We start from the raw sequence: 24,885 nt of genomic DNA on the forward strand, positions 1-24,885 counted from the left end.
TGCAGACTAAGGTGGGATGCAGCAGTCTCCAAGACAGAAACACACGGTGCTACTGAAACTTGAGAGCATGCAGGTGACTTGTGTGGGGATAACAGCCATGCCCCATCAGCACAGTGCCATGGCTGACATGTGGGTCAAGCACCTCACAGGGTTTATCAACACAGATGCAGGGCCATGCTGCTCCAAATTCCTGCTAATTTTGGGACAGACCTGGCTAGCAACAACTCAAGGCTCTCTGCTCCTTTTCTCTTTGGCACTGGCTGCAAAGCCTTTTTAAATAAAATGCCCCAGACACAAACACAAAGGCTTCTCACTGGTGCATGCTTGGCTCAGAGGCAGATGGGAATGAGTAGCTGCAGGTACAGTAAGGTGTGTGTCCTTACCAGGCTGGCTTTCCTCTGGGCTCTCTGCAGACGAGGGTTTAGGAACTGCCTCTGCCTCGTGTCTGTTCTTCGTCTTCCTGAGCGTGAACCCCTTCCTGATGTCGGCGAGCAGGGCGTCGATGACACACACCTCCTCCTGCTTCACCAGCCCCTTCTTGACTGGGGAGAGAGATGGGTGTTACAGCTGCCCCCGAGACAGGCCAGGAGCAGACTGCATAGTGCCACTGCTGGAGGTGGCTCCTGCTGCCCCAGCACAAGCAGCCACCGGGCAGGAGCAAGGCACCTACAGCAGACCTGGGAGCAGCCAGGGCTCCATGATCCCAGAGCAGCCCATCCTGGTGAACACAAGGGATTTGCTCCCAAGTCTTGGTGCTACAGCCTGGCACCAGCTCTGCCTGGACATGTCCCTGGTTGTCCCATGACCGTGAAACATTCCGTTTGTTATCAATGTTGGTGGGAACCCTTTTTTTTTTGAGGAAAAATGATTTTGATTTTTCTTTCCTCTCAGCTTCTTCCAATTACATTTCTGGGACAACTGTGGTGAAGAGAGACGATTCAAGTGTATATGAGGACCTTGGGTGGTGGGTAAGTCAAATGTTTCTTTTTAGATTTGGGATTCAAAAGTTATGTTTAGAAACTGGAAAAGTTAACTGAAATATTTAATTTGTGGTGATTTTCTTTCTTCTTTGCTGTTCAGTCAGCAAACCTAAAATTAACTTCTCTGCCCAGCTGCAACTGTGGAAAGTCAATTCTTAGCTATGGCTGTAAGACACCTAAAAGCCTTTAGTCAGCCAGCACCTAGAAACCTACAAAATAAATTACCACTACCGGTCCATTAAAGCAGGGCCAAAGAGCTCCTGTGGCTTCATCTCTATTTTTTGAAGCTATTTCAGATACTCACTGACTTTTCCATTTTCTCCCTTCTGTCTCTTCCCCTCTTCCTCTTCTAGCTGTTTTTTCCTCTTTTCTGCTTTGGCAGCTTGCTCCTTTCTGTCCTTGTTTTCCTGCAGGGAGGTAACAGTGGCATGAGAAGGTTGGGTAAATGTCTGCTAAAGAAGATGATGAAGAGAAAGGAGATCTATAGATGAAGGAAGAGAAATCCTGGCTTTGTCCTGTGTAATAAATAAAATGGGCATTGGGAATAAGGGCTGTCTTACCAAAATGGTGAGAGGGCACTGCTGACTTGGCCAGGCCTCTGCCACGTCCCAGTCGGAGGTGGCAGTGGTGATGTGCCTCACACAGCTACCTGCAGTGTGCTCACCTGCCTGACCTCTAGCTGAGGTAAAAGTGGGAGATACTGAAGACACAGCTTTTTCCAAACAGGTGACTTTTTTACTATATATCCCCATTCTGAGCCTGTTTGCTCAGGTTGGAGCAAACAGTCAAGTTTTGTAAGCCCCTTTCTCTAAAACTTGCACACTTGGCCCAAAACCATCTTTGTGACTGACTCTAAAGCTAAAGTTGCAACAAACTCACAAATGCCTGGTGTTTGGGCCAGGCCCAGCAGCACCAGAACTGCATGAGGATGCAATGGAGGAGGGATCAGACACCACTTCACTGGGAAACCTGATGCCAAGTGCCAAAAGGAAGAAGCTGTAACCAGTTTCCCCCTGGACTGGGGTGCCCATCCCACCCCTGTTCCAGCCCTAGGGATGCTCAGCATCCTGTGTGCAGGTGCCAACCTTCAGAGCTCGGATGAAGAGATCTCTGAAGGTCTTCATGATGCTAAATATGTCCTCCAAGGACAACTTGCTTGGATCTTCACAGAGATAATTTGCAAGTTCCTCTCTCTTCTTTTCAATGGTTTCAAATTCTTCTTCCAGCTTTCTGGAGGCATCAATGCTGTCCTGAAACACATTAAAGGCACACAGTAAAACACCATCCAGAGAACAGTGAGTGAAGTGCACTCACAGAGAAAGGATCAGAGCTTAGAGCTCTGGGTCCTGGCTTTTAACTGCAGCAGAGCTTTTGGGAAGCAGGTGGGAAGAAATTAAGATTTGCAGATGATCTTTGCTCTTGGCAACTGTGCTGTACCAATTTACTGGGCAGTCCGGCTTGAGCAAGACATGCAAAGCTTAATCCCAATCAAAGGGCTTCACTCTGGTAATCCACACAGAAGATGATCATTTTCTCTTACAGTGAGGAGTCACACAGAAGCATGGACAGAGCAGCTGGGGCACACACCCTAAGAAATGGCCTCACCAAAGGAATCTAGGTTTGGGGTGCAGTTGCTAAATGCACATTTGGGTTGTGTGGCATTGCAGCCTATTTCCAAATCTGAGAGCATGTCTTGTGGCAATATTTTCTCCCCTCTCATGAGGCTCCTCAGCTGCAGATGTACCATGCACCAACTCTCTATGAGTAATGGGGGAGATCTAAGGCAGCTCCATTACTGACCTGGATGGGTTTCTCATACTGTTGTTTCACATCCTCATTTGATGATAAGACTTTCTTCTGAAGCTCCAGCAACTTCTTTAAATTGGTACCAGACTCCGTGCGTATAATATCAAGATTAATTCTGAAATCACACAGAACCCTGCCATTAGCTGACACTCCAGCATCTTGAGCTGACCAAGGAGTGGACAAGTCTAAACTGGTGGTTTGGTCACCCCTTTGCTTCCCACCACTCTACTGAACTGAACCCTGTGCTCTGAACTCTCTATACAGTCCAAGCTCTGGGAAAACAGCTTCCTCCCACAGTGCTTATGGAGAGGCTGCCAGGACTACCTACAATTCTGTGTATTGGGTAGATGAATGCCAAAAAAAGCCCACCTGCTCAAAAGGCTGTTCTCCACCTGTGCTCAGCACTAGCTCATTTCTCCTGCCTGGAGGTACTTCAGAAATGTCTGGGTAGCTGACCTTCACCAGCTCCTACCACCACAAAAGCAGTGCACATTTCAGAAGGGTCTGGGAGGCAGTTTTAACTGACTGCTTTGCAAATTTCAGCCCTAAGTGTTGCCAGCTGTAGTAAAATTGTTATATATTAAAGGGCGTTCAACATTCATCAGCCAAATCTTTCAGTTGTAACTATGTAAGATGCCATCTTGTTAATCTCTGTACCAGCTGTGTGTGTCCTAATTTCTGGTACATTGTTGATGTGCATGGGATTTATTTTTGTTTTTAATTCAAAGGAAGTGACACACAATTTTACCCTGCTGCTTTTGAAACATATTCAAGATCCTTTGGCAGCTCCAGTAGGTCCTTGTGGCTGTTTTCTACTTCCTGAAGAGGAAGAAAGAAAGAAGTGTTATTTGGTGTGTGGCAGGAGCTGAGGGGAAGCTGGGGGAAAGACACATGGACAGAAGTGTCCAGGAAGGATGACTGTGCTGTGTTCTGCTACTGCCCCCCTGTCTGCAGTTTGTACATTCAGAGAGGAAAGGCGTTTCCCCTGGCTATCAAAACACAGAAGAGTGCTGAACCCTCAGAAATACTTGTAGCTCAAAGCAAAGCAGAGCTCTTCTTGAGCATGGAGGGAGGCAGGACTATAGTTTGATGTAATCTGACACATCCTACAGTCCCAGAAGTGTACTAAAAGGCCTTGAATCTTGCATTCTTTACTTTCACAGCTGTCCTTGCTGAAGCCACTGCCAGCTAAAGCAGGGCTTGAACATGGGTAACTGAAACCAAGGGACATTGAAGAATGAAGGTGGCAGAGCAGAGCATGGAGAAAAAAGATAAAAACAGCATTGCAGGGAATAGGAAAGCCATGGGGGCTTGGAGCGAAGCATGAAAAACCTGAGCACAGTTTGGAGGAAAAGGGAAAGTCCATGGAAAGGCAGAAAAGCTGAATGGGTACAGATGAGCCAGGACAGCTTTGTGCACTGTGGTTTGCAGCTGCTGATGTGCAGATCGCACAAATATGAAAGGAAGTTGCAGACACTGTGGGAAAAGATGCTGGAGGGAAGCAGATCAAATCTTAAAATAAGGAGTAGTGCCCACAAGCAGCCTCCACCAGAGTCACCAAAGTGATTCAAATTCTCCTGACTTGTGACACTCCGGGGCTTGCCAGAGAGGATGTGAGTATGAGCATGTGGCATTAGCTAACAGCAGAGTAGGAGAAATGTTTCATCTGTGGTAAAACCCTCCCTCTTCCCTACTGTGCAGGACTTGGCAGTGGTACCTCTAGAATATGGTGGAGCAGTGTAATGCGGGTTTGGTTGGCTTTGGTTTCTGTTAGTTTGAGTAAAGTGCTGATTTTAAACCCATCGGCATCGCCTGTGTGACTTCCCTACAAGAGAGGAAAAAAAAGCAGATGTAACTCCTGTGTCCATCCAAATTACAACCCCAAAGGAGATAATTCACAGTCTGTAATGGGGGGAGGAGAAGACAAAAAAAGTCCTTACATAGTTCAGAAAGTTTCCAACTTTGAGAATCAGTTGACAAAAGACTGGCAGGCGATGACTGGTCAGAAGATCTGAAAAACATAAGGGACTTTTAAGCAAAAGCCTCTGTTACACCAGAACATTTCCTAAACTGCATTGAAATTGGGATTCTGAATTCCACTAAATCAAATTTGGTATTTTGGCTTTTCAGCCCAATGCCCAACTGGCAGAGAAGCTGATTCCATGCAGATCAGTTCCATGAGTTGTCAAAGTCTTTGCTGACTTATGTTTCTTTCTTTACATCTGGTCTCTCATTTCCTTATGGCAAATAACCTGCAGTTGGACCCTCCTCACTGACAGCAAATTGCCTTCCTTCCAAGTTTGCACTATGATCACCTGCCAGCTGCTAAAACCAGGCATGCTCACCCTGTTCCTGGTGTCTCATGGTAAAGGTGATTATTGACCAGGCATGAAGAGTACAGTCCCTGTCGACAGGGTGCTGCAGTGCTGTGCTTTCTGAAGCACTGAGCTTTGAGGCAGGAACAGCTCCAAAAGAACAGCTGGGCTGCTGGGAAGTCACTTCAGGGGAAGCTTCAATTTATCCCAGCAAACAGCTGTAATGCCAGCTGGAAAAACCCCCAGCAGGAGGTGAGGGAACTGGCTCTATAGGACAGGTGACACTTGACAGTGCCAAAAAGAGCACACTGCTCTCAGAGGAGTGGGACCAAAGGTTTCTGCCACAGGAAGCCAAAATCTATTGCATAAACTTTCTGTGTACTCAGCATATTGGAGCATCAGCAATTTATAACCCAAAATAACAACCTTTTTCTTCTGGTTCCATTTCTAGGCAGAGAAATAATAAAGCATCGCTGCTTTTGGGGGAAGTTTTCTGGCAGTAGACAAAATTGCTGTATGAAGTTCTTAATTTGGGAAATAATGCTGGATGGATGAATTAGCTGCAGCAGGGCCAGCTCTGCTGTCTAAATTCAGCTCCTTTGAAAGGGCTGATGAACTTCCAGCACTTCACCATTCATAGTGTTTCAGGGGAATACATCTGCTGCAGAAAAAAAGGGGCGAGGATGAGAGAATATAATCTTTGGTCCTGTTATGGACTTTGGCCTTCAGTGGAGATACCTAAAGTTGCGTCCCATTTGCAGCAAACCACACAGGAGTTCTTTGGGATTTGGGTAGTAATACTGCAGAACTCCAGGGGAGTTTTGTGAGGGTTAAAATTTCCTGTCTTAAATCAGACCCAGAAATCATCTGTACCTTCACAGGCTCTGCGGATGGCTTCAGCTTTGGGCTGAATCATGTCGAGCACGACGGTGGTCTCTTCACAGATCAGCATACACTCAATGCGCAGCTGGTAGCTGAGGGTGGAGATGGATTCTCAGCATGAAGGCACTGGGATCTCAGCCAGCACAGCAGCCCCTTGCCCACATCACCAGCAAGCTCATGCCACCCCACACAGCTGTCAACCACATCCACACCAAACCACTGGTGAGGCCTGTGGGGGGGGTGAGGGGCTGCTGCTGGCCCCGGGGACCAGCAGGGATGTAGGTTCTGCTGGTGCATTGTGATCAGCAAAGAGAAGAGCTTCCCCTTCTTGGCACTGCCTTTCACTAAGTTATGGAGCCTCCTTGGGCACATGTGACCCTGAGTCTGGGCTGAGGATGTGCTGGATCAGGAAGAGCCCTTCATCCAAGGGTAAGAGGGAAAGGGATAGCTCCAAGGTGGAAGGGGGAATCCCCCAGCTACATCCATCAGTAGTGGTCTGTGAGGATCTTATAAAGAAACTTAAACTTCCCAGAGGTAAATCAAGAAACAGACTGGGCTGAAGTTTATGACTAACAACCTTACCTGGGAATCTGAAGGAGGAGAAGATAGAACTGATCTGCATTTGCTAGCTTTGATTTCTCCTCTTTGAAGGCCTTCAGGTTTTCTATCTAATGAGAAATAAAGAATCAAGACTGCAGGGCTGCTCTACGTGTTCAGCTCTGTGAACCAAGGGTAGTGTTTTCCTCCTGACCTCATGCTTTTCAGGCAGCAGCTTCAGCAACTGCTTCAGAACCTCAACATCAAACTTGGTCCGGTCCCCATTCTGGATCATGGCAGTCACCTCTTCATTGGAGCTGCAGGGAGGAGGAGCACAGCCAGCCGTCAACCAAAGACCACTTTCCAATTATCATACACTACCAAGAGATTTATCTGTGCAAGCACTCTGTGCTTTCCCTAGTAAAGAATCACAATAATCCAAAAGGAAAGGGATCTCCCCACAATTATCTCAGAATCAGGACCTGGATCCCTGCTATGACCCAAATCTTATTTCTGGCCCTGATCAAATTATTCAGGGACAGAGATGAATCCTGCAACTGAGATCCTGTCTCTGAGCATTTTTTTATCTTAAAAGACAACTGAACTCTTCATATGTCCATTGGCCCTGATTTGAGGAGGGATTTGACCTCCAGGTGTGTCTCACAGTCTGTGTCACCCTAAGAGTCTGTGCCACAACTTTATCTGTAAAATGGAGATGTAACTCCTTTGCCAGCATATGGGAAAGTTGTATGCGAAAACATAATTAAACACCTAAACTCATTATTTTAAAGACAGTATAGGACAAAATGGGGAATGTTCAGATGATTTAGTAGCATGGGCCACCAAAGCACATTGGCTAAAAGAGATTTCATGAGGACCTTCCAGATATTGCAAAACCTGCTCAAAGTTTTGTCAACTGTCACAAAAACTGGCCATATCTTACCATTTAAATTGCTTCAAAAATATGTTCAAATTGAGACTTTTCTTGGAGTCCAAAAATGTGATCTTCATTAAAGAAAAAGAAGATATCTCATATTAGATGAGCTGTCTGCAGGGATCTTTACTCGAAAAAACGAGGGGGTCTCCTCACCTCCTTCGGCTCTGCCTTCACTGGTGCTGCTGTCTTCTCCTTGGGGGCTGGCTGTGGGAAGCAGAACAGCTGCTCAATGCTGCTGTAGTTGGGCTCTATCGTTTCCTCACTGCTGCTGCTCACTGAAGCCCACATCGAGTGGCTCTCTGAAAGAAAGGACAAGTGTTCAGACTGGCTGCAGGCACAGCTGAAAGCTCCTGGTGCCTGGGGCAAGGTGAGCTGCCAGCAGGGACACTCTTCAGAATGTGAATGAAATAAGAAGAGACATATTAGTCTCTTAATGTGACATATTTATCCATATTAGTCCTGGATAAATGGTCATTATTGAGGAGGGGTAAGTACTACAAGTGAGATCCAAAGGGGCTGAAGGGCAATGAACCTGGTAGGGGGAGGCAGCACTGGGCACACAGAGGCTGTACAGCCCCATCCCTCCCTGTAAAACTGTGTTCTCCTCCATGGTGGATAAACTGGATCAGCATGACATTTTGTTTCTAGTTCCCTGGTTGATATTATTTTTGCTTCCTTGCATCCTAACAGAGGGACTGGACACAACTTGGGATATTTTCTGACTCCATTTTTCATTTTATGCTGAAGTCTCCTTGTATTATGCTAGCTACAAGACTGCTTGAATTATTTTCTACTTCAAGTTCTTATATCTTAAAAAAAAAATCATGACCCTAACATGCCTGTAGAAGCTTCTACTGCAATAATTTTAGTGCTCTTGTGATTGAAGACATGCCTTATTTAGATTTCACCTCTGCTTATTTTCATGCAGTGGATGCCTTGCTTGTCTAGGACAAAGCTGACACAGCTTGTCCAAGCTTCTTCTCACATTTCATGCTCCACTTTGAATCCACTAGTAGAAGGAAATGTAACCCAAAAATCAAGAGATATGTGATGTGATCCTCACATGCACTCTTACTCATGACTTTAATATACCCAGATACAAGCACAGATGAGCTGGGTAATAAAAGTTTGGGGAAGTCAGAGCAGAGCCTAAGGCACCTCATAATGAATTAGGAAAATATTCCCATCCCTTCTCTTAAGTTCAAAGTATTTTAGTTATAAACAAAGTATTCCAAAGTACTAATTCAGTCGGAATAGTTACTATTGCATTAGTAGTTTCATGTTACTTTTAAATCAGCTCTGTAGGTCAAAAGTAAAGGAAATCAGGAAGTTCTGTAACTAAACAGAGCCAATACATCTGACAAACTTTAAGATAGTATTTCTTCCCCTGGGGAGCAAAAGCAGCAGTGTAAAGCACCCCGTAAAGCAGCAGTGACTTCATGCCAGAAGCACCCACCTCTCACCACGTTGGAGGGCAGCTTCTGCCAGTTCAGCTTCTTCATTCTCAGCGTTGGTGTCTTCACTGCCTTGCGGGGAGGCCTGCCCAAGCCCAGGGGGCAGCTGTACTGGGAGGCCACCACGGCTTCTATGTGATCTCCTGTCATGCCAGGAAGGAGGGGTGGAGGAGGAGGAATGCCCCCCATGCCAGGTAAGGGAGGTGGAGGGGGAGGGATACCAACCATGCCAGGTAAGGGAGGTGGAGGGGGAGGGATACCACCCATGCCAGGTAAGGGAGGTGGAGGGGGAGGGATACCACCCATGCCAGGTAAGGGAGGTGGAGGGGGTGGGATACCACCCATGCCAGGCAGTGGAGGTGGAGGAGGAGGAATGCCCCCCATGCCAGGCAGTGGAGGTGGAGGGGGTGGGATACCACCCATGCCAGGTAATGGAGGTGGAGGAGGAGGGGGAATACCCCCCATGCCAGGCAGTGGGGGTGGAGGGGGAGGGATGCCAGGGAGTGGAGGGGCTGGAGGTGTGTTTGTCATGGGGGATGTGGGGGTCACAGCTGCTGTGCCAGAGGGTGGAGGTGGTGGGGCTGGAGGTGCCGGGTTGGGAGCAGTGTTGGAGGGAGGGTTAGATTTCTCTGGCAGAGCACAGCAGGCTGTGAACTGGCAGGATGAGATCTTCTTTTCGTTGTCCAGTGGCCCTGAGGATGTTGCTGGTGCCCTGGTGGGGTTTGATGATCCCACTGGACACCGAGCTGCACGTGCACATGGCTCTGGCTCAGCCTGGACACCTCCAGCTGCGCTCCCAGGCAGGCGGTTTTCAGCTCGCTTTTGCTTGTTTGGATGTTTTTTGATAGACAGCAGCCTCTCAATGACCTCTTCAACTGTGTTCCCTTGGACTAGAGAAATGAGTCAGGGTCAGGGAAGGGAATGAGGCCCACAGGCTGGTTCATGCTGTTCAACCCTCACCAAGCAGTAGATCTGGAGCCGTGGAGAGTCCATTTCCTGATGTCACTTTACACAACTACACTTTTGGCTTCTAGGCAATTTCCTTCCCATGTGCCCAACCCACAAACACTTCATAGCACACCTGCCAGCAAGACAGGCCAGCACCAGTGGCAGGATGCCAGTGAGGACAGATTCCCACTGACTCCCATGAGCCAAAGCTCAGGGATTAACCATTAAAACAATACCAGGAATCCCAAGCCCAGTGCTAAATGTGGCCACCCACAGGGATGAAGCTTATACAGAAGGTATAGCTTTGTCCCAACTTCTGTTCAGCTCTTACCAAGTCCCACAGGTTATTTCCTGCACATTGGGGAAAGACTTTTATGGGACAAGGGAAAACCAGAGGAGTGTGCAAGGCTGGATGGATGTGTCATTCTTACTGTCATTGGCGAGCAAAAGGGCTCTGTTCACTACGGCATCCAAGGACTCCCAGAGCAGGAGGCTGGAGTGATGAGAGGGTTCCAAGTGCAGCAGGCTCTGCAGGATGGACAGCAGCTGGACAGAGACTGGAGAGCGGCTCACCTGCAGGACAGAGCAGCTTCTGTCACAGCAGGGCTGGCTCCCAGCAAAGTGGATTAACTTTGCCATTGTGTGAGGGACACCCCATGCCAGGGGCAACTTACTTTGTTGAAGAGAGATGAAAAGACCTCATGATGATCATTCATGTTTATGCCATCACATATCCTTAATAACTCCTCATCATCCTCTATTTTGAACTCCTCAAATGTGTCACACTGGATAAGCAGATCCTCCTCCTCGATGTCTCTGCAATATTACAGCACTCGTTTTCAGTGGAGAGCCCTTCACTAATTTTCAGATGACTGTTTTTGTTAAATGGCTTTTATCTCTTTGCCTCTCAGACTCAGCCAGTTGGTGCTGAAAGTACCCAACTCTGCCTGATTTACAAAGGAGGAGATGCCATCAGTGCATCCTTTCTTGAACAGAATGTACCTCTTCCCACACTCAACACATAGAAAGGAATGGGACTTCCCATGGCATAACCTGGCCCAGCACAGGCTTGCTATGGAATTCTCCTTGGAGCTGTAACAACAGAGAGGCATTCCGACCTTTTTGAAACCAGGACAACACTTTCTTTTTTTTTAAAGTCAAGACTAATTGAAAATATTCCAATTTTGGAATATTTTCAATTTGTCTTGACTTTAATTTGGAAATGATATATAACATAATTTCAAGTAATTCCAAATATACATGATACATATTTGATATATATATACGATAAATATAAATATAAATAGATATCTAAATATATATACGTATAATATATAATATCATATCAAATAATTCCAAATTTGGAATATGATGTTTCTATTTGAAAAACCTCCTTCTCTGATACTCCAAACTGGATTTTAAAAAACTGACTTTTTCAGCACTCACAAGACTACTCAGTGTTAGAATTTTACAGTTGCTGCTCCAATAAAAGATTTCCTCTTCCCTAATTTTTTATGGTGTCGGATGGAGCAATTTCAGTTACATGGATAACTGCAACTCAAATAAACTGCATTCTAGAATTTATCACAGATGTTTCTGATATAACATAATTTTAAAATTACATTCAGCTATGCATTAGTAAATTGTTTTAGCTGGATGCTTCTGGGACCAACAGCAGCAGTGAAGGGGTGCTGAACACCGTGAGCTGCTCAGTGAGCCCACAGCACTGCTGCAGGTTCAGTCTGAAACAGCCTCAATGAGGACACTGCTTCTCCATGTGTGCCCAGAGCCTCTGTGCATGCCATCTGTGCCAACAGCTGTCCCCGTGACACTGTGGTTGGCAAGAGCATCCCAACACTGGCCAAATGCCTCTGGCTCCCATGGAATGAGTGCATACAAGCATGGTCCACTCCACCCAAGCACATTGCACTTCACACAACAGAAGGCTGGATAAGCATTAAGTTTCCAAACCTACTTCACTGTGAATCTCATTAAAAAAAAAAAAAAATTAAGTAGAGATCCTTACCTCAGCTTGTCTAAAACATCCAACAGCTGCAGCCCTGGCAGGTGAAAAAATAGATATAGTTGCATTATGACCCACTTGGTACTTATTTCTTAACGTCTTTATATATGTTATGCTCATAAACAATTTTTGTAGAGAGAAAAAGTGAAAATGTCTTCAGATGGATCTACCTAAGTGGGCAGAGTCATCTGGTAAATGATGAGACACCACAGCACACATCTGCAGCACCTGTGAGAACCACTGCACAATCCCCCTGGGGTTATTGAGTGACACAGGCACTTTTGAGGCATGAGGGACCTCAGCCCAAGTGAGATATCTAAAATCAGTCTGATACAGTGGAATGCTCCTTGGTCTCCATGGAGAGAAATGGCTCACCAACTCAGATGAACCCAGCTTGTGAGGTGAACCCCAACAGTGGTACCTAGGAGCCTGGGATTCTAGCAGTTGGAAAGTTCTTGAACCATGGGAAAGCCTCTGTGGCTCAACTGAGTAGACAGAGAGTGAAGAAACTTTATCAACTCTCACAAGTAGTTGCAATATATGGAAATGTGGCCACATAAGATGGTTGGTTACAGAAATGTTCTGAAGAAGCTCAAGTGATGCAGTGCTGCTGGGATTCCAGAAAACATCAAAGCTATGGGAAAACAGCAAAGTAAAAAAAAATAAAATCTATTGACAGAAAGGCTGTTGAGAATAAAGGTCAAAAGAAAGAAGAAAATTAGTATTTGCACTTTTGCTCCCCAGCCTCTTCAGGCACCTTATGGATACATCTGAAAAAAAACCCATTTGGTAACTGACTTTCTCCAGAGAAAGGTCTAACAAACATCCTTACCTATGAACTCATTTCTGATTTGTGTCCTTGTTCTCAGCTCTTCTTTGCCCAGGATGATGGCGTTGATGGCACTCAGCAGTGTCACCATGTAGGGCACGTTGTCTGTGTTGGACAGCTCGTTCATGATGATGCTGAACCGATACTGCTGGTTCTTCACACTCTGTGGGTAACACAACTGATATCATGACAAGGATAGTCTACACAGACACAAATGCCCATGAGCGTGGTGCAGGCTCTCAGATGGAATTAGCATCTGAAATCCTCAGTTTATCCCACTGTGCACAGGACAGGCAGACATGGGTAAAAGCAGCACTCCTCCATTATGGAGCAGGGGCTGGTTGACACAGAAGGTGATTGAAAACAATTCTTGGATTCCCTTTGTGCTTCCTGGCAACTGATGCATGTGCCCGAGCTCATGGGCAGTGAAACCTGCCATTTATTCTGCTGATCTGGTGGAGCTTTTACTGCCAGAAAGCACCTTGAGGGTGACAGTCATCTGTCCACAGAAGTCACAGAACAGCACCATAGAACTACACTGACCACAAAACATTCCCTACAGCTTTCCCTTTATAAACCCCTACTTCTCTTACCAAAACAATGCAAAATAAGCTTTATTCCCACCCTTTTCTCTGGTACATGGATCTGTCTGCATGGATCAAAGCTGAGCCATTCCTTCTGCTCCAACCAAACACTTGCCTTGTAATGGTCCAAAGCATCCAGAGCCAGAGAGTGCCCATCTGATGAGTAAATGCACAGTGCAGCCAGGAGCTCAAATATTTGCTTTTTGACCATGACATTAGTTGTGTCAAGTGCTGTAGGAAAAACAGAACAAAACAAAGCAGAATTTATAATGACATTAATGTTCTGAATCTCAGTGTCTTCTGCTACATGAATTATGAGCAGTAGTAGAAAAGAGACTGAAGGAGGAGACCCATTACAATGGAAGATGGGAAGAGAAATATCTTAATACACAGATATCCCATCCCAATAGCATTATGTGATGGTAACTTCTAGTGGGAACAGTAAATGCTACAGGTATCCCTTTGGCATTTTGGTGCAGCTTGTAGTTATTAATCTTTTCCATGTCCAGTGACATGCTGCAACAGCAGCCAAGATTTTTCAGCACACACAAAATTTATTTCCCATTTTCACATCTGGGTATTTTCTAGAACAGCAGATGAACAATTTTCTTTGATTAATGACACTTATTTTTTATGCAGAAAAGCTCAATATGCATATGAGTTAGAGCAATTGTTCCAGTGGGTCCCATGTATTCCCTTTTTGCACTATTTCTCTGTGAGCCCTGGGAGTTGGGAGGGAGTGCATTAGGCTGTCTTATTTTTCCTATATTAGAGCACAAAGAAGCCCCAACACTGAAAATCCAGGATATACCCCTGTTTTCACAATACAAAAATGCCATGTCCATATTTTGTATAGGCTAAGAAAACACAGGGTGAAGAGGAAAGAAGGGGACTTCAAAACTGAAGGGGGAAGCAAGTCAACTTTCAGACTAAATGCATTTTTAAAAGCTATTAATAAGGGTTTCTGGGAACAGAAGTTATCCTTCCAGCACCATTAAATGCTGTACAGTAAGTCTTACAAGATGCCCTGATGAATTTCAAATCTAATGATGAGCCAAGTAAATGGCAGGAGAATGTAAGTGGTGTTACCCACCATCTTCCAGGAGGAGCAGACTGAGCAGCACAGAGAGCAGGCTCTCTTGAGTCCAAACATGCCACCTTCCCTCCTCTTTACAGGCCACAAGACTCCAAGCCCTTTCAGCACCTCTCCTCTGCTCCTGGGGGTCTCAAAGACTGAATAGCAATTGTCTGCTGACAACCAAAGAGTTGAAGATTCTCATGCCTGCATACAGATAAGGCTGGGTGTATCCCCAGCTTCTCAGCAAACTATGACAATATTTCTGTGGAAATAGCACTGGGTGGCAAAGGCAATGTGATTTTATAGCAGTTTTATTTTAAAGAAGAAAACAATCTCATTAATCACTTGTGACCAACTATTTCCAACTAGCCTGGTGCAGGGCAGGAGGATAAGCAACAGGGAAGTTGTTTATCTGCATATGATGCAGAGAATGGATGCATCATATCCCCAATGCTGCATGTGATGGATGAAGCAGGAAGGTGTCTTCTCACCTTGGAAGAGTTTCCTGACGTAGCCCTCGTTGCTCACAATGTATTCTATGCCCTTGTGGGAGTTCATGACTGCCCGCACGCAGCTAATGCAGGTGAGCTGAAGCAAGGCATCAGATATCCTGGCCACTCCTCGCCCTGACAGCCTGTCCAGGGCCTCCAGGAGGAGATCCAGCCCAGACAGCTCCAGGAACTGCACCATCCAGGCATCATCACTGTTCTCCAGCCTCTTCTTCAGCCCGGAGTAGTTCACCACTGAGGGCATTTGCAGGAGACGGATGCACAGCTCTGGTTCTGCATTTTCCAGGTTGGCCTCTGACTGGTCAGTCTCCTGGGGCCCGAGTTTCTCCTTCAGGGCAGCCCACTTCTTGTGGGCACCTTCCTTTTTAATTGACATGGTGAATGGTTTGTTCTGAAAGAAAAGAAAAAGCCAAAGTGAGAAGTTGGTCTGGACTGACCAAAAACGATCCAGTAGCCCTGCTTTTTACCCAGTAATTGGGATGTAAAGCCCACCTACAGCAGGTCCCAGCTCTCCAGCATGCAGGGCACACACTGGAACCAGTCCTCTGTTGAAGAAACTCAATATATCCCCACTTTAACCACACACATTATATTCAGGCTCTGAAGACTCTGTGGAGAGACTTTTAGCACATCCAAGCCAGCAAATACAGCTTTAAAAGTAGCAAATTTGCACCAGTCAATTGCCACTACCTGTTTTCATGCAGTGAAAAGGTTGGAAGCAGCATTATCAGCTCTGAACTCCTAATGCCCATTAAACCACTTCAAAACCTCACTGTGCTGGAGAGGCTGTGCAGTTTCTAAGCATTTGTAATGGGATGGAGAAATCATTTTGAGCATATCCTGCTCGTAAGAGCATCTGATTACTCTGTTCCTTTTTCGCTTTTGTTTCTTTTGACTGATGTTGAGGTTAATTTTATAGCACTCACTTAATCCCTTCCTGTCTGCTGTAATAGCAAATATGTTTGTACACATGGTGTTTATGCCTGATAATGTGAGAGCCTGACAGGCTGTGAGTGCAGGTACAGCAGCAGGAGGCTGGTAACAAAAACAGCAGAGCATTTTTTTGGAGATGGGGAGCAATGGCCCATCTCCCTGGAGGATATGGCCTGTCCAGCCAGGCCATCAGCAGCAAGGAAAGCCAGGAACTGATTCAGCACACAGAAACTGCAAAGCCAAGTGTTAACTCTTGGTGCCAGATTTTATGGTTTTAGGCAGGATTATTATTTTTCAGACTCCCAGGGATCAAGTCACACAATGCAGGTCCTTTTCAAGGCTGCATGCAATGGTTTTGGCCACTGGGATTAGCTCAGTTGGTCAGAGCACCATGCTAATAATGCCAAGGCTGTGGATTTGACCCCCATATGGGCCTTTCACTTAAGAGTTGGATTTGATGATCCTTGTGGGTCCCTTCCAACCCAGAATATTCTGTGGATCTGTGATTCTGCTTTAAAGCTGAATTACTCCCATAGATGACAGTTTGCCCACAAAAATCAATGCTATCTCCCTGTCCTGCCCTACCACCAGTACCTCTGTTCCCCTGGGCTGCTGAGCCTGCAAAGAGCTCAAAATAGCCTGGGGCAAGTTGGCCCCAAAATTCAGCATTTAGGGGACTGAAGGGATTATGGGAGACTCTTATTTTCCCTGCCCAGCTTGAGCACAAGGCTTTCTAGCCCAACAGGCACTAGAAAAAAATGCTTGAAAAATCTAAACTAAGTAATCCCTGGAGGGTTTTGTTTCCAGAAAGCCAACATAAAGAATAGACCCTTTACACTGGTTGGAGCCTGCCTTGTGATTTTTCCTGGGGACCGTGCCATTAAGAAAGGTCTTGGCTCCTTCCCTGCAGCAGAGCTGCATGGCTTCTGTTTTACCCAAAGAGTCATTTTGGCAATATCCCCTTGGCAAATATACAGCCAAAAGATTTGCTCACTGATTAGTGACAGGCATGATATTATGGGCCTAAATATGCCTCTTGGAAAGATGCAAAGTGTGATGGGGTAGGACACTTGAAAAATTTCCCTGAGAAAATGTGATGGTGGGACTTTCTGGCAGCTCAGAACATCAAAGTCTGCATTGAGAGGTCAGAGAGGGGGAAGAGTTAGCAGGAAATGGTGACAGAAAATTCATTTAGAGAGCTCTGGAGAAAGCCTCTTGCAGAGTTTTCTTTTGCTTCAGTAGGAAAGAAGCTGGCCAAGCACCAGTTGCTCCCTGTTCTGTTAGCTGAAAAAATGATGGTCATGATCCAAAACCATGAAGTGGCAAATATACCATCTGAGAACACACTGTACAGCTGAAAAGTGATAAAAAGGACCATAAAAAAACCAACCCAACCAATCCCCAAACAAACCTCCCTGCCAAAGCACAGGCTTGAGTTTCCAAGATTTGTCATCACTCCCTGCAGTCCAGAGCCCTTACTCAGTCTTGGTAAAATTCTTTTTGGGATTAGTCAACCCCAACCCCTCCCCTGTATTCAAGCCCAGGAATCTGGGTTAGGCTTGATGCAAAGGAGAAGAGAAATCTTTCCTCATTGGAGGGAGGGAAGTAAAAGTTTCCTGTCCCAGGTTCACAGCCCTGGGGATGGGGCAGCATCCTGTACCTCTCACCAGTTATGGTGACAGCAAATCCACAGCCATGGGGCTGGAGAGGTCCCCCTGCAGTGAAATTCTCCTCCACACTGTGCAGGGAGCCCAGACATCTCTTCCCAGTGCTGGGGTCAAGCTGGACCTTGGGTCTGGGGCAGTACTGAGAACCATCTGACCTGGGTGCTGGTCAGCCCCTGGGGCTGCAGAAGTGGCTGCCAACTGCAAGCTCCTCTTCTCTTCTGTGACTTTATTTATACTCAGCAAATCACTTTTTTCACTTGAACATGTGTAAACATTTCTTATCCAGCCAGATAACAATGCAGGCTGACTTTTTGCTCTCAGATATATGAATGCCTCATTATATTGTATTTGTATTATATTGTATCAGCTACAGCAAGTCAGAGAAATTACAAGAGCATTATTGACCTCAGGCTTAGCTGATTCCTGAAAATTAAGTTCCACCAGTGCAACAGGAGGCAGGAAATACCGAGAGAGCATCCTGTTTACCAGCAGATTTGTTCTGAATTATCCTTCCCTCCCACCTGCTCCGCACAGATGTGAAGAGATGAGAAACAGAACCGGGCAGCACCTCTCCAAACATCCTGGCTTGTGTTTTCATGCACTAAAATGAACAAATTGGATTGATTAAATATTCTTCCCCACACAGAGTGCACCCTTTCTGTAGGAGAGGATAAAGGTAGCTAATGTAGCTAATTGTAAAAAGGGAATAAAATAAACAGGAGCTGTACTATATAAATGGAAAGGAAATGAATATGGAGGAGATGGCAATACGACTTTGCAGATGGTGTGATAAATCTGTTTACAAACACAGATAAGAGTGATATATTGTGAATGCAACATCTTTCCATATTTTCCATGAAGCAAAGTGTTGCAAAGATGTTCGGATACATCCTTAAAGGGCTGCTGGTTTTGCCTTTTATCTCTGACCACAGGAGCTTGTTAGCAGGTAAATGATCCCAGCAGAGCGAGACAGACGAGGATGGAAATGGAACACATCTATCTGGCTGCCTCACAGGGGCTATTCAGACTATGCTGGCCAAGGGAAGCAACGTGCCCTGACAAAACCAGACAGGACAGCTGAATACACCTCACCTTTTGCCAGGAGAAGGCCACGGGGAGCTTTGCTTTTTGTTTCCCAGGGCTGTGATGGTGGAAGCAATGTCCCCAGACCCTGTGTCTGCCCATGCCTGCAGCACTCACGCTCTCTCCCAGCTGCCTGCTCAGCACTGGGGCTGGGTGCTGCTCCCTGGGGCACAGCCTGGCAGTGTGTGTGTGCTTGCTGCTGTGGGGACACTCACAGCCACAACAAAGAACCATAGAATGCTTTAGCTTAGATTAAAGACCTTTAAGATCACAGAGTCCAACCATTTACCCAGCACCACCAAGGCCACCACTAAACCATGTCCCCACGTGCCACATCTGCATGCCTTAAATGCAAACCTCTCCTCATCTTCTCACCCTCAGAAGCTGGTTAGCCCTGATGGGGAATCACAGAATGTTAAGTGGTTAGAATGGACCCTAAAGATCACCTAGTCCCATCTCCCCTACCATGGGCAGGGACATCTCCCACCAGACCAGGTTGTTCAAAGCCCCATCAAGCCTGGCCTGGATGCCATCCACAACCTCTCTGGGCAACTTGTCACAGTGTCTAGCTACCCTCACAGCAAAAAAATTTCCCCCTCTTTGAATCTGTACCTATTACTCCTTGTCCTGTCACTACAGTTCCTGATGGAGATTCTCTCTCTGGTTCCCTGTAGGGCCCCTTAACTATTGGAAGACTGCTAGAAGGTCTAAAGCAGCATCAATGTAAAAGTACTCTTAATTATAGGAGATTCCTTTGGGAAACATAAAGGTATCCTGAGAGTTTGTGTTCTTGCACGTGGCAACAGCAACATCACAATTCATGGTGCCAACTCTTTGGATCACTGGGTTTGCAAAGTTATAATGTTCCCTGCATCCATCCAACCTGATCTGTAAAACTTTCTCCTCCTTTCTGTCTAAATCAGTTCCTTCCCAGATTCAGTTTTCTGTGCCTCTCTGTCCTTCAAGTCCACTCCTAGGGAGATGACATCTGTGGGAGATAAATCAGGGCACATCAATACTTCCTCCATCCTGTGAAGCTGCAGAGAACAGAGCTGCGGAGCACAGCTTTCAGTCTAAATTATTACATGCCTCCAGGATGACACGGATCACAGCAAGGACTGGGGAGGACATGTAAAAAGAGATTTCTCAGGGCAGCTAAGTATAATTGAGTGAAAACAAAATGGAGAAAAACTGCAGGTCAAAACTATTCTGATTTTTTGGGAAGCAGACCCACTGCCTATGCAGAAGAATGGGACTTTGGGGCTGGTGTGTGTGAGGGGGAACAGCAGCTCCTTGCTGCCCTTTGAAGAATTCTGGGAGCATCCCAATCCCACATGCTGCCCTCACAGCCCTCTGCTCCCCTCCACAAGACTGCCAGGGTGAGAAAAGCTCCTTTATGCTGCTCAGTCCCCCTCCCTTCCATGCCTGTTCCTGGCATTCAGGAGCCTGTTCTGCCTGGCTGACTGCTAATGACAGGTTTCGCTTCTGGGGAGCTCCAGTTTTCCCTCTGCTGCTGGGAATACGCCAAGCCTTTGTATTTTGCAACATGTCAGACTACTCAGTGCCTAAAAAGAATCAACATCCTGGCTTTGTGCTTTCCAAAGTCACTTCTGGAAGTGTGATGTGTTTCCTTCACCTCTCGTTTTGCTTTCATTTGTGCTGTTGTTTTCCTGTGCAGTGTCGGAAGAGCTCACCCACATCAAGGCCAACAAACCATCCTCCCATGCACCAAGACAAGCTGGGGGAAACCACAGATCTCTATTTTAGACAGCAACTTGGCCCCTTAGTGTGTGCCCATCAGTGTCTGCAGCAACCAGCAGCATTTTTAGTCTCCCAGGGCAGCTGAGGATAAGGGCATGGTGGGAAATTCAGGCAAGCAAACCAAAGGCATGGTTTGCACAACAGACCTTGCCCCAGCAAGTGCTGCTCCAACCTTCTGCTGCCATGGTCAGCAGTCTCAGCAGTCTTTAGATCTACATATTTTGTAGATCACCCATATCAGAGGCCAGAATGTGTGATTTATGATCAGAAAATGAAAAGGTTTTGGAAAGAGTGCCCACTCTTGCTCCTCAGTACTGAGGAAGGTCTCTGGCACACTGTGCTTTGCTTAGGCACAGCCTACAGCAGCTCTCACAACACAGCCCAGGTCAGCTGTGGCCTCAGCAGTGCTGCAAACCATTTTGGGGAATATTTTGTCTTTAGGAGATGAGGGAGCACGGACACACACCCTGCTGCAGCTGGTGGGCAGGAACTGTGCCATCCACACGGAATGGGCCTGGCACTGGGCTGGCAATGGCTTCTGCTGGCAGCAAATTCCCAGAAAAGGACTTCAGTGCATAGACAAAGAGTGGCCATACTGGTATACATTTGTATGTATTTTGCCAGTATAGCTTATTCTTTCACAAATAAAGGAAAAACATGTTGTTCTGATTCAGTCCCATTCAGCACTATTAGAATGCTGTGTGCCAGCACAGCTTTTCTTTCCTGAGCAACTACAAACTACACTATTGTGTGATGTCCCTCAAAATGATTAAATGTGTCTATCCAGTATGTATTGGTAGCAGTGAAGTTACACCAGGTTTAACCCAACCAGTTTAAAAAAAAAATAAAAATTGCTGGTGCCTTCTACCTCAGTAAATAAACAAATTTCTCATTGGGCTGCTAAAGGACCACAAACAAATCAAGCTCAAGCGAGATGCTCAAGGACATTTCTGTCAGGCTCTTCAGTGGCCTCTAAACCCCTATTTATATGAGAGGCTCCACGAGATTAGCTTCAAATGGGTTTGAAACCACTCTTTGTTACTCTAAGTGTGAAGACACACAATAATCACTTCCCTTACCGTGGTGAGCCAGGTTTAAACCACACTGGTGCAGCTGTCAGATTTTGTTTCTGTAATGGCCACTGCCACTGGGGGGAAAGTGGCTTATCTGTGTGAGTCACACAAACCAGTACTAGAAGCTTTCCACGGTGGGTATGAACCCTGGGCACCCTCAGGTGCTACCACAGGCCTTGGCAGGCACAGCGGCTTCCACGCTGGAGGGATGGGAGGTGGTGGCCAGCACTGGCCCCATGCCAGCCCCAGCTGTGCTGCACCAAATGAGGCACCAGAGCTTCACCCTGGTCCTTCCCACTGCTGCTGCCAGCAGCCAGAGGGGCATCCTGACTCCAGCCAGAAAGGGATGGCACTCGCATCCAGACCCCATGGAAACTCTGATGGGAATAAGGTGGGCCTGGAGATTTCCCCTGCTCCAGTGCCCACACACTCAGGCAGGGGCAGCAGCTCCATCTGCCAGTGATTTCAGCACCATTCAGCATTTTGGGATGCAGTTTATTATTGTCATCTGGGGTCATGTGAGGAGCAGAAACTGTTACCCAGCAACATGGACAGTGCAGTGGCAACTTTCTAAGACTCTTGGCTTCTGCTCTGTGGGAAGCTGTCACACAAGCAGATATGACAGCCAAAACCCTTTTATAGCCCCCTTTTTTTTTTTTTGTTGATGTTTTTAAAAACCTCCCCAGGATGCCAAGAGGACAGAGAAAACTGGCAGAGAGAAGAATTCCTACCTCAGAGCTGAAGCCAAATTATTCCATTGTCTCTCCCACGTGGAAGGATACTTCTCAACCAGTTCTGTGAGCCCTTCCTTCCCCAAGCAGATCCTTTTCTCCTTCTCTCATCAAGCAACCTTCAGTCAATACACCGTAAATCCCCAAATGAGTGTCTTTATAATTCACACACTCTAAGAAAGTTCAACAGGATGTCAGTGTCTGATAGTATGCAAATACCACCGGAAAGGTGCAAGGAAGTGACTTTTCTGTAGCCTCCAGGGCAGGTGTTTGCATGCCATTTGTCATCCTCATTCACCCTGTGCTGGTGTCACTTCCCTGTGGGCTGGCAAGGTGGGAGCCTTTCCCCCATTCCATGTCTGTGTCCCAGTATGAAAAAGCACTCCTGGCATGGGGTGACTCAAAGCAGGGAAATGACCAAAGCAGGGATCTGGCAAAGGAAAGGAAAAAGAATGAGAAGGAGAAAAGAGGATGCAGGGTGGTCAGGGCGGTGGGATGGAGAGCACAGCTGTGGGTGGGGACAGCCCCTGGCATCTTGCATAAGCTGAGCTGGGTTTTCCAGCTTTGTGGCACCAGAGCTTTAAACAGTGCAAGGCCTCAGGGGTCTCTGCAATGCTGGAAGAACCAGAACAGCTTAAAACATTGAGGATGTCTAACCCAAGGCTGCCCACCCTTGGAGAGGGGCCACATAGCAAAGGCTGGCAGCTCAGGCAGTGTCCCCTGGACAGGGGCTCAGTGACCAGAATTCTGCTCTCACTGGGCACCACTGAGGTCCTGGTGAGCTTCAGCCCAGCTTTTATGGGCTCTGAAGACATTAAAAGCTCTTTTTTACAGAAAACATCTCTCTGCCTTTCTGGTTGATATTTAATGTGAAAGCTAGTTTGTGAGCCACAGCTGCAAAATGCATCCACTCGGCCTCTTGGGAGGTGTTAACTGAAACCCAGTCATTATTAAATTGTGAATATTTCAACATGGCCCATTTCAGCATAAGCCTCCTGCCTGGCTCAGGGGTTTGTTAGGCTTTAAATGTTTATTTCTTACTCTGTGAGGTTCTACCCTGAACTGAACCTCCCAGATCAAAAGTTGGAACCCACAACAAGAGACTTCCTGCCTTAGGTGGGAAATTCAACCCTTGTGTACATGAGCACGACTCCACCAGTATTAGAAATACACTGATGTGTCTGCCCCTTGGTCCAAATTCAGTTGGCCTTTAAGAGACCAAACTGCCCATGTGCTTTCTAATTAAAACAGCTTCACCATAACAATGTAATGTCCAGGGAAATGACTCTGCATAATTCCCCATCCTGCCATAGGAAACACTCCGGGGGTGTGCCCATACAATCCAAGGCTATTGTTAATTCAGGATGGGTTTTACAGCAGCAAATGAATGTCCCCTCACATTTCATGCACCCCCGAAGTGTAATCCCCAAGGCCTCAAAAGATTAGTCACTAATCTGTCTCTTGGGAGCAGGACCAGGCTCACAGAGGTTTTAGGGGAAAAAATAAAATATAAGAGGAAAAAAATCCTGCAAGGAAAGGATTGTGATGGTACAAATTCCTGTCCTTGAAATCCATGGAAGCAATGTAAAAGGTTATCAATCAGGTCCCATCAGGTTTCATCTGAAGCCTAGATCTGACAAATTACAGAAATGTTTCTCCTTCTAGAAAGGTTCCATAATTTCTGACATGAAAGAAAACCCCACAAAAAACCCTCAGAAAAACCAAAAGCAAAAAAGCAGAAGTGGAGAAATTGGGCTGAAAAGCAGGAAAATCAGCTCTCAGGCTGCACTGCTCCTCTGCAGGCCACAAGGACATGAACTTCCAAGTTTCTCAGAGAGAGGGCTAAATGGTTTTCCCCCAGCAAATCAGCCCAATTTTACCCCAATTTTCTAGCAGATGATTTGGTAGTCCTCTGAATAGTAACTACACCAAAATCAAACAGATTACATCACAAAGTAAGAGTTTAGTTCCATCTTAGGTAAAGTATAGCAGAGACCCTCTACTTTTTGAGTATCACTCTGCTGCCTCTGAATCACAGTGCAATGGCTTGACTGCCCACATGGCCAGTCCACAAAATTCAGGAATCCAATTAAACAGACATAAATACAACCCATTTGCCTTAAGGAATTAGATTATTCCTAATTACAGCAATCAGTGTCTTCTCGCTGCTCTATATTTCTGTGACAAATTTATTCCCATGCCAGTGTCTTTTCACGGAAGTCATGTCAAGGGTTTTGGAAAGGGAACACCCAGCTCACTTTGGGCCAGAGGTCTGCTGCAATGGCTGTTTCTAGGTGATCCTGCCTAAAATGCCTCATATGACTCCCTTCTAAATCACCAAACATCAGCACAGATGTTATTCAAGAATCTGAGGTGCAATATTCACCTCTGCATGTCTGTGATGGCTTTTGTTGGGTACTCTGGCACCTGTGGGGCCAGTGATAACAACTACATGTCTACAGGGAGAAAATTAGGGAAATAAACTCAATTTATTCAAAATTAGGGAAATAAATCAATTTCTCTGTTCATCTGAGAACTGAGCTCTGAGTTAAGTAAGCTGAAGGACCAATGTTAAACAAAGTGCTGAAATGGTACTGAAGGAGAATTAGGCATGGAAGAAGACATACAAATTTAGGGAGAGAGCAAAATAAAATTTAAGGGAATAGTCAAATCCTCCCCCTGCTCACAAGGCTTCTGGCCATTACAACATGACCTTATACACAGAGGGCAGCAGGAGATGCCAGAAGAGCTACTG

General features: G+C 46.2%; 1 protein-coding gene across 7 annotated transcripts in view; it reads right to left on the minus strand.

Annotated features, from left to right (window-relative positions):
* The window catches only part of LOC135302570 (inverted formin-2-like), a 42,309-nt gene that overhangs the window by 8,525 nt on the left and 8,899 nt on the right, over positions 1–24,885 (minus strand). For 5 of the 7 annotated variants that reach the window (XM_064423172.1, XM_064423170.1, XM_064423168.1 and 2 more), the window contains 19 exons: positions 14,865–15,273; positions 13,411–13,526; positions 12,715–12,874; positions 11,886–11,919; positions 10,534–10,675; positions 10,291–10,432; positions 8,914–9,801; positions 7,611–7,756; positions 7,464–7,525; positions 6,735–6,837; positions 6,566–6,651; positions 5,975–6,075; positions 4,727–4,797; positions 4,504–4,611; positions 3,535–3,605; positions 2,781–2,901; positions 2,066–2,230; positions 1,285–1,387; positions 384–542 (listed from right to left, as the gene is read on the minus strand). In XM_064423172.1, the coding sequence (XP_064279242.1) occupies positions 384–542; positions 1,285–1,387; positions 2,066–2,230; positions 2,781–2,901; positions 3,535–3,605; positions 4,504–4,611; positions 4,727–4,797; positions 5,975–6,075; positions 6,566–6,651; positions 6,735–6,837; positions 7,464–7,525; positions 7,611–7,756; positions 8,914–9,801; positions 10,291–10,432; positions 10,534–10,675; positions 11,886–11,919; positions 12,715–12,874; positions 13,411–13,526; positions 14,865–15,258 (3,172 nt within the window). In that variant the 5' untranslated portion in view covers positions 15,259–15,273. Of the gene's footprint in view, positions 1–383; positions 543–1,284; positions 1,388–2,065; positions 2,231–2,780; positions 2,902–3,534; positions 3,606–4,503; positions 4,612–4,726; positions 4,798–5,974; positions 6,076–6,565; positions 6,652–6,734; positions 6,838–7,463; positions 7,526–7,610; positions 7,757–8,913; positions 9,802–10,290; positions 10,433–10,533; positions 10,676–11,881; positions 11,920–12,714; positions 12,875–13,410; positions 13,527–14,864; positions 15,274–15,374; positions 18,017–24,885 lie in introns of those variants that run through there. The other 2 variants (XM_064423173.1, XM_064423174.1) reach the window with 2 other exon arrangements.

The sequence above is a fragment of the Passer domesticus genome, chromosome 6 (assembly GCF_036417665.1).
Source record: "Passer domesticus isolate bPasDom1 chromosome 6, bPasDom1.hap1, whole genome shotgun sequence".
Taxonomy (NCBI): domain Eukaryota; kingdom Metazoa; phylum Chordata; class Aves; order Passeriformes; family Passeridae; genus Passer; species Passer domesticus.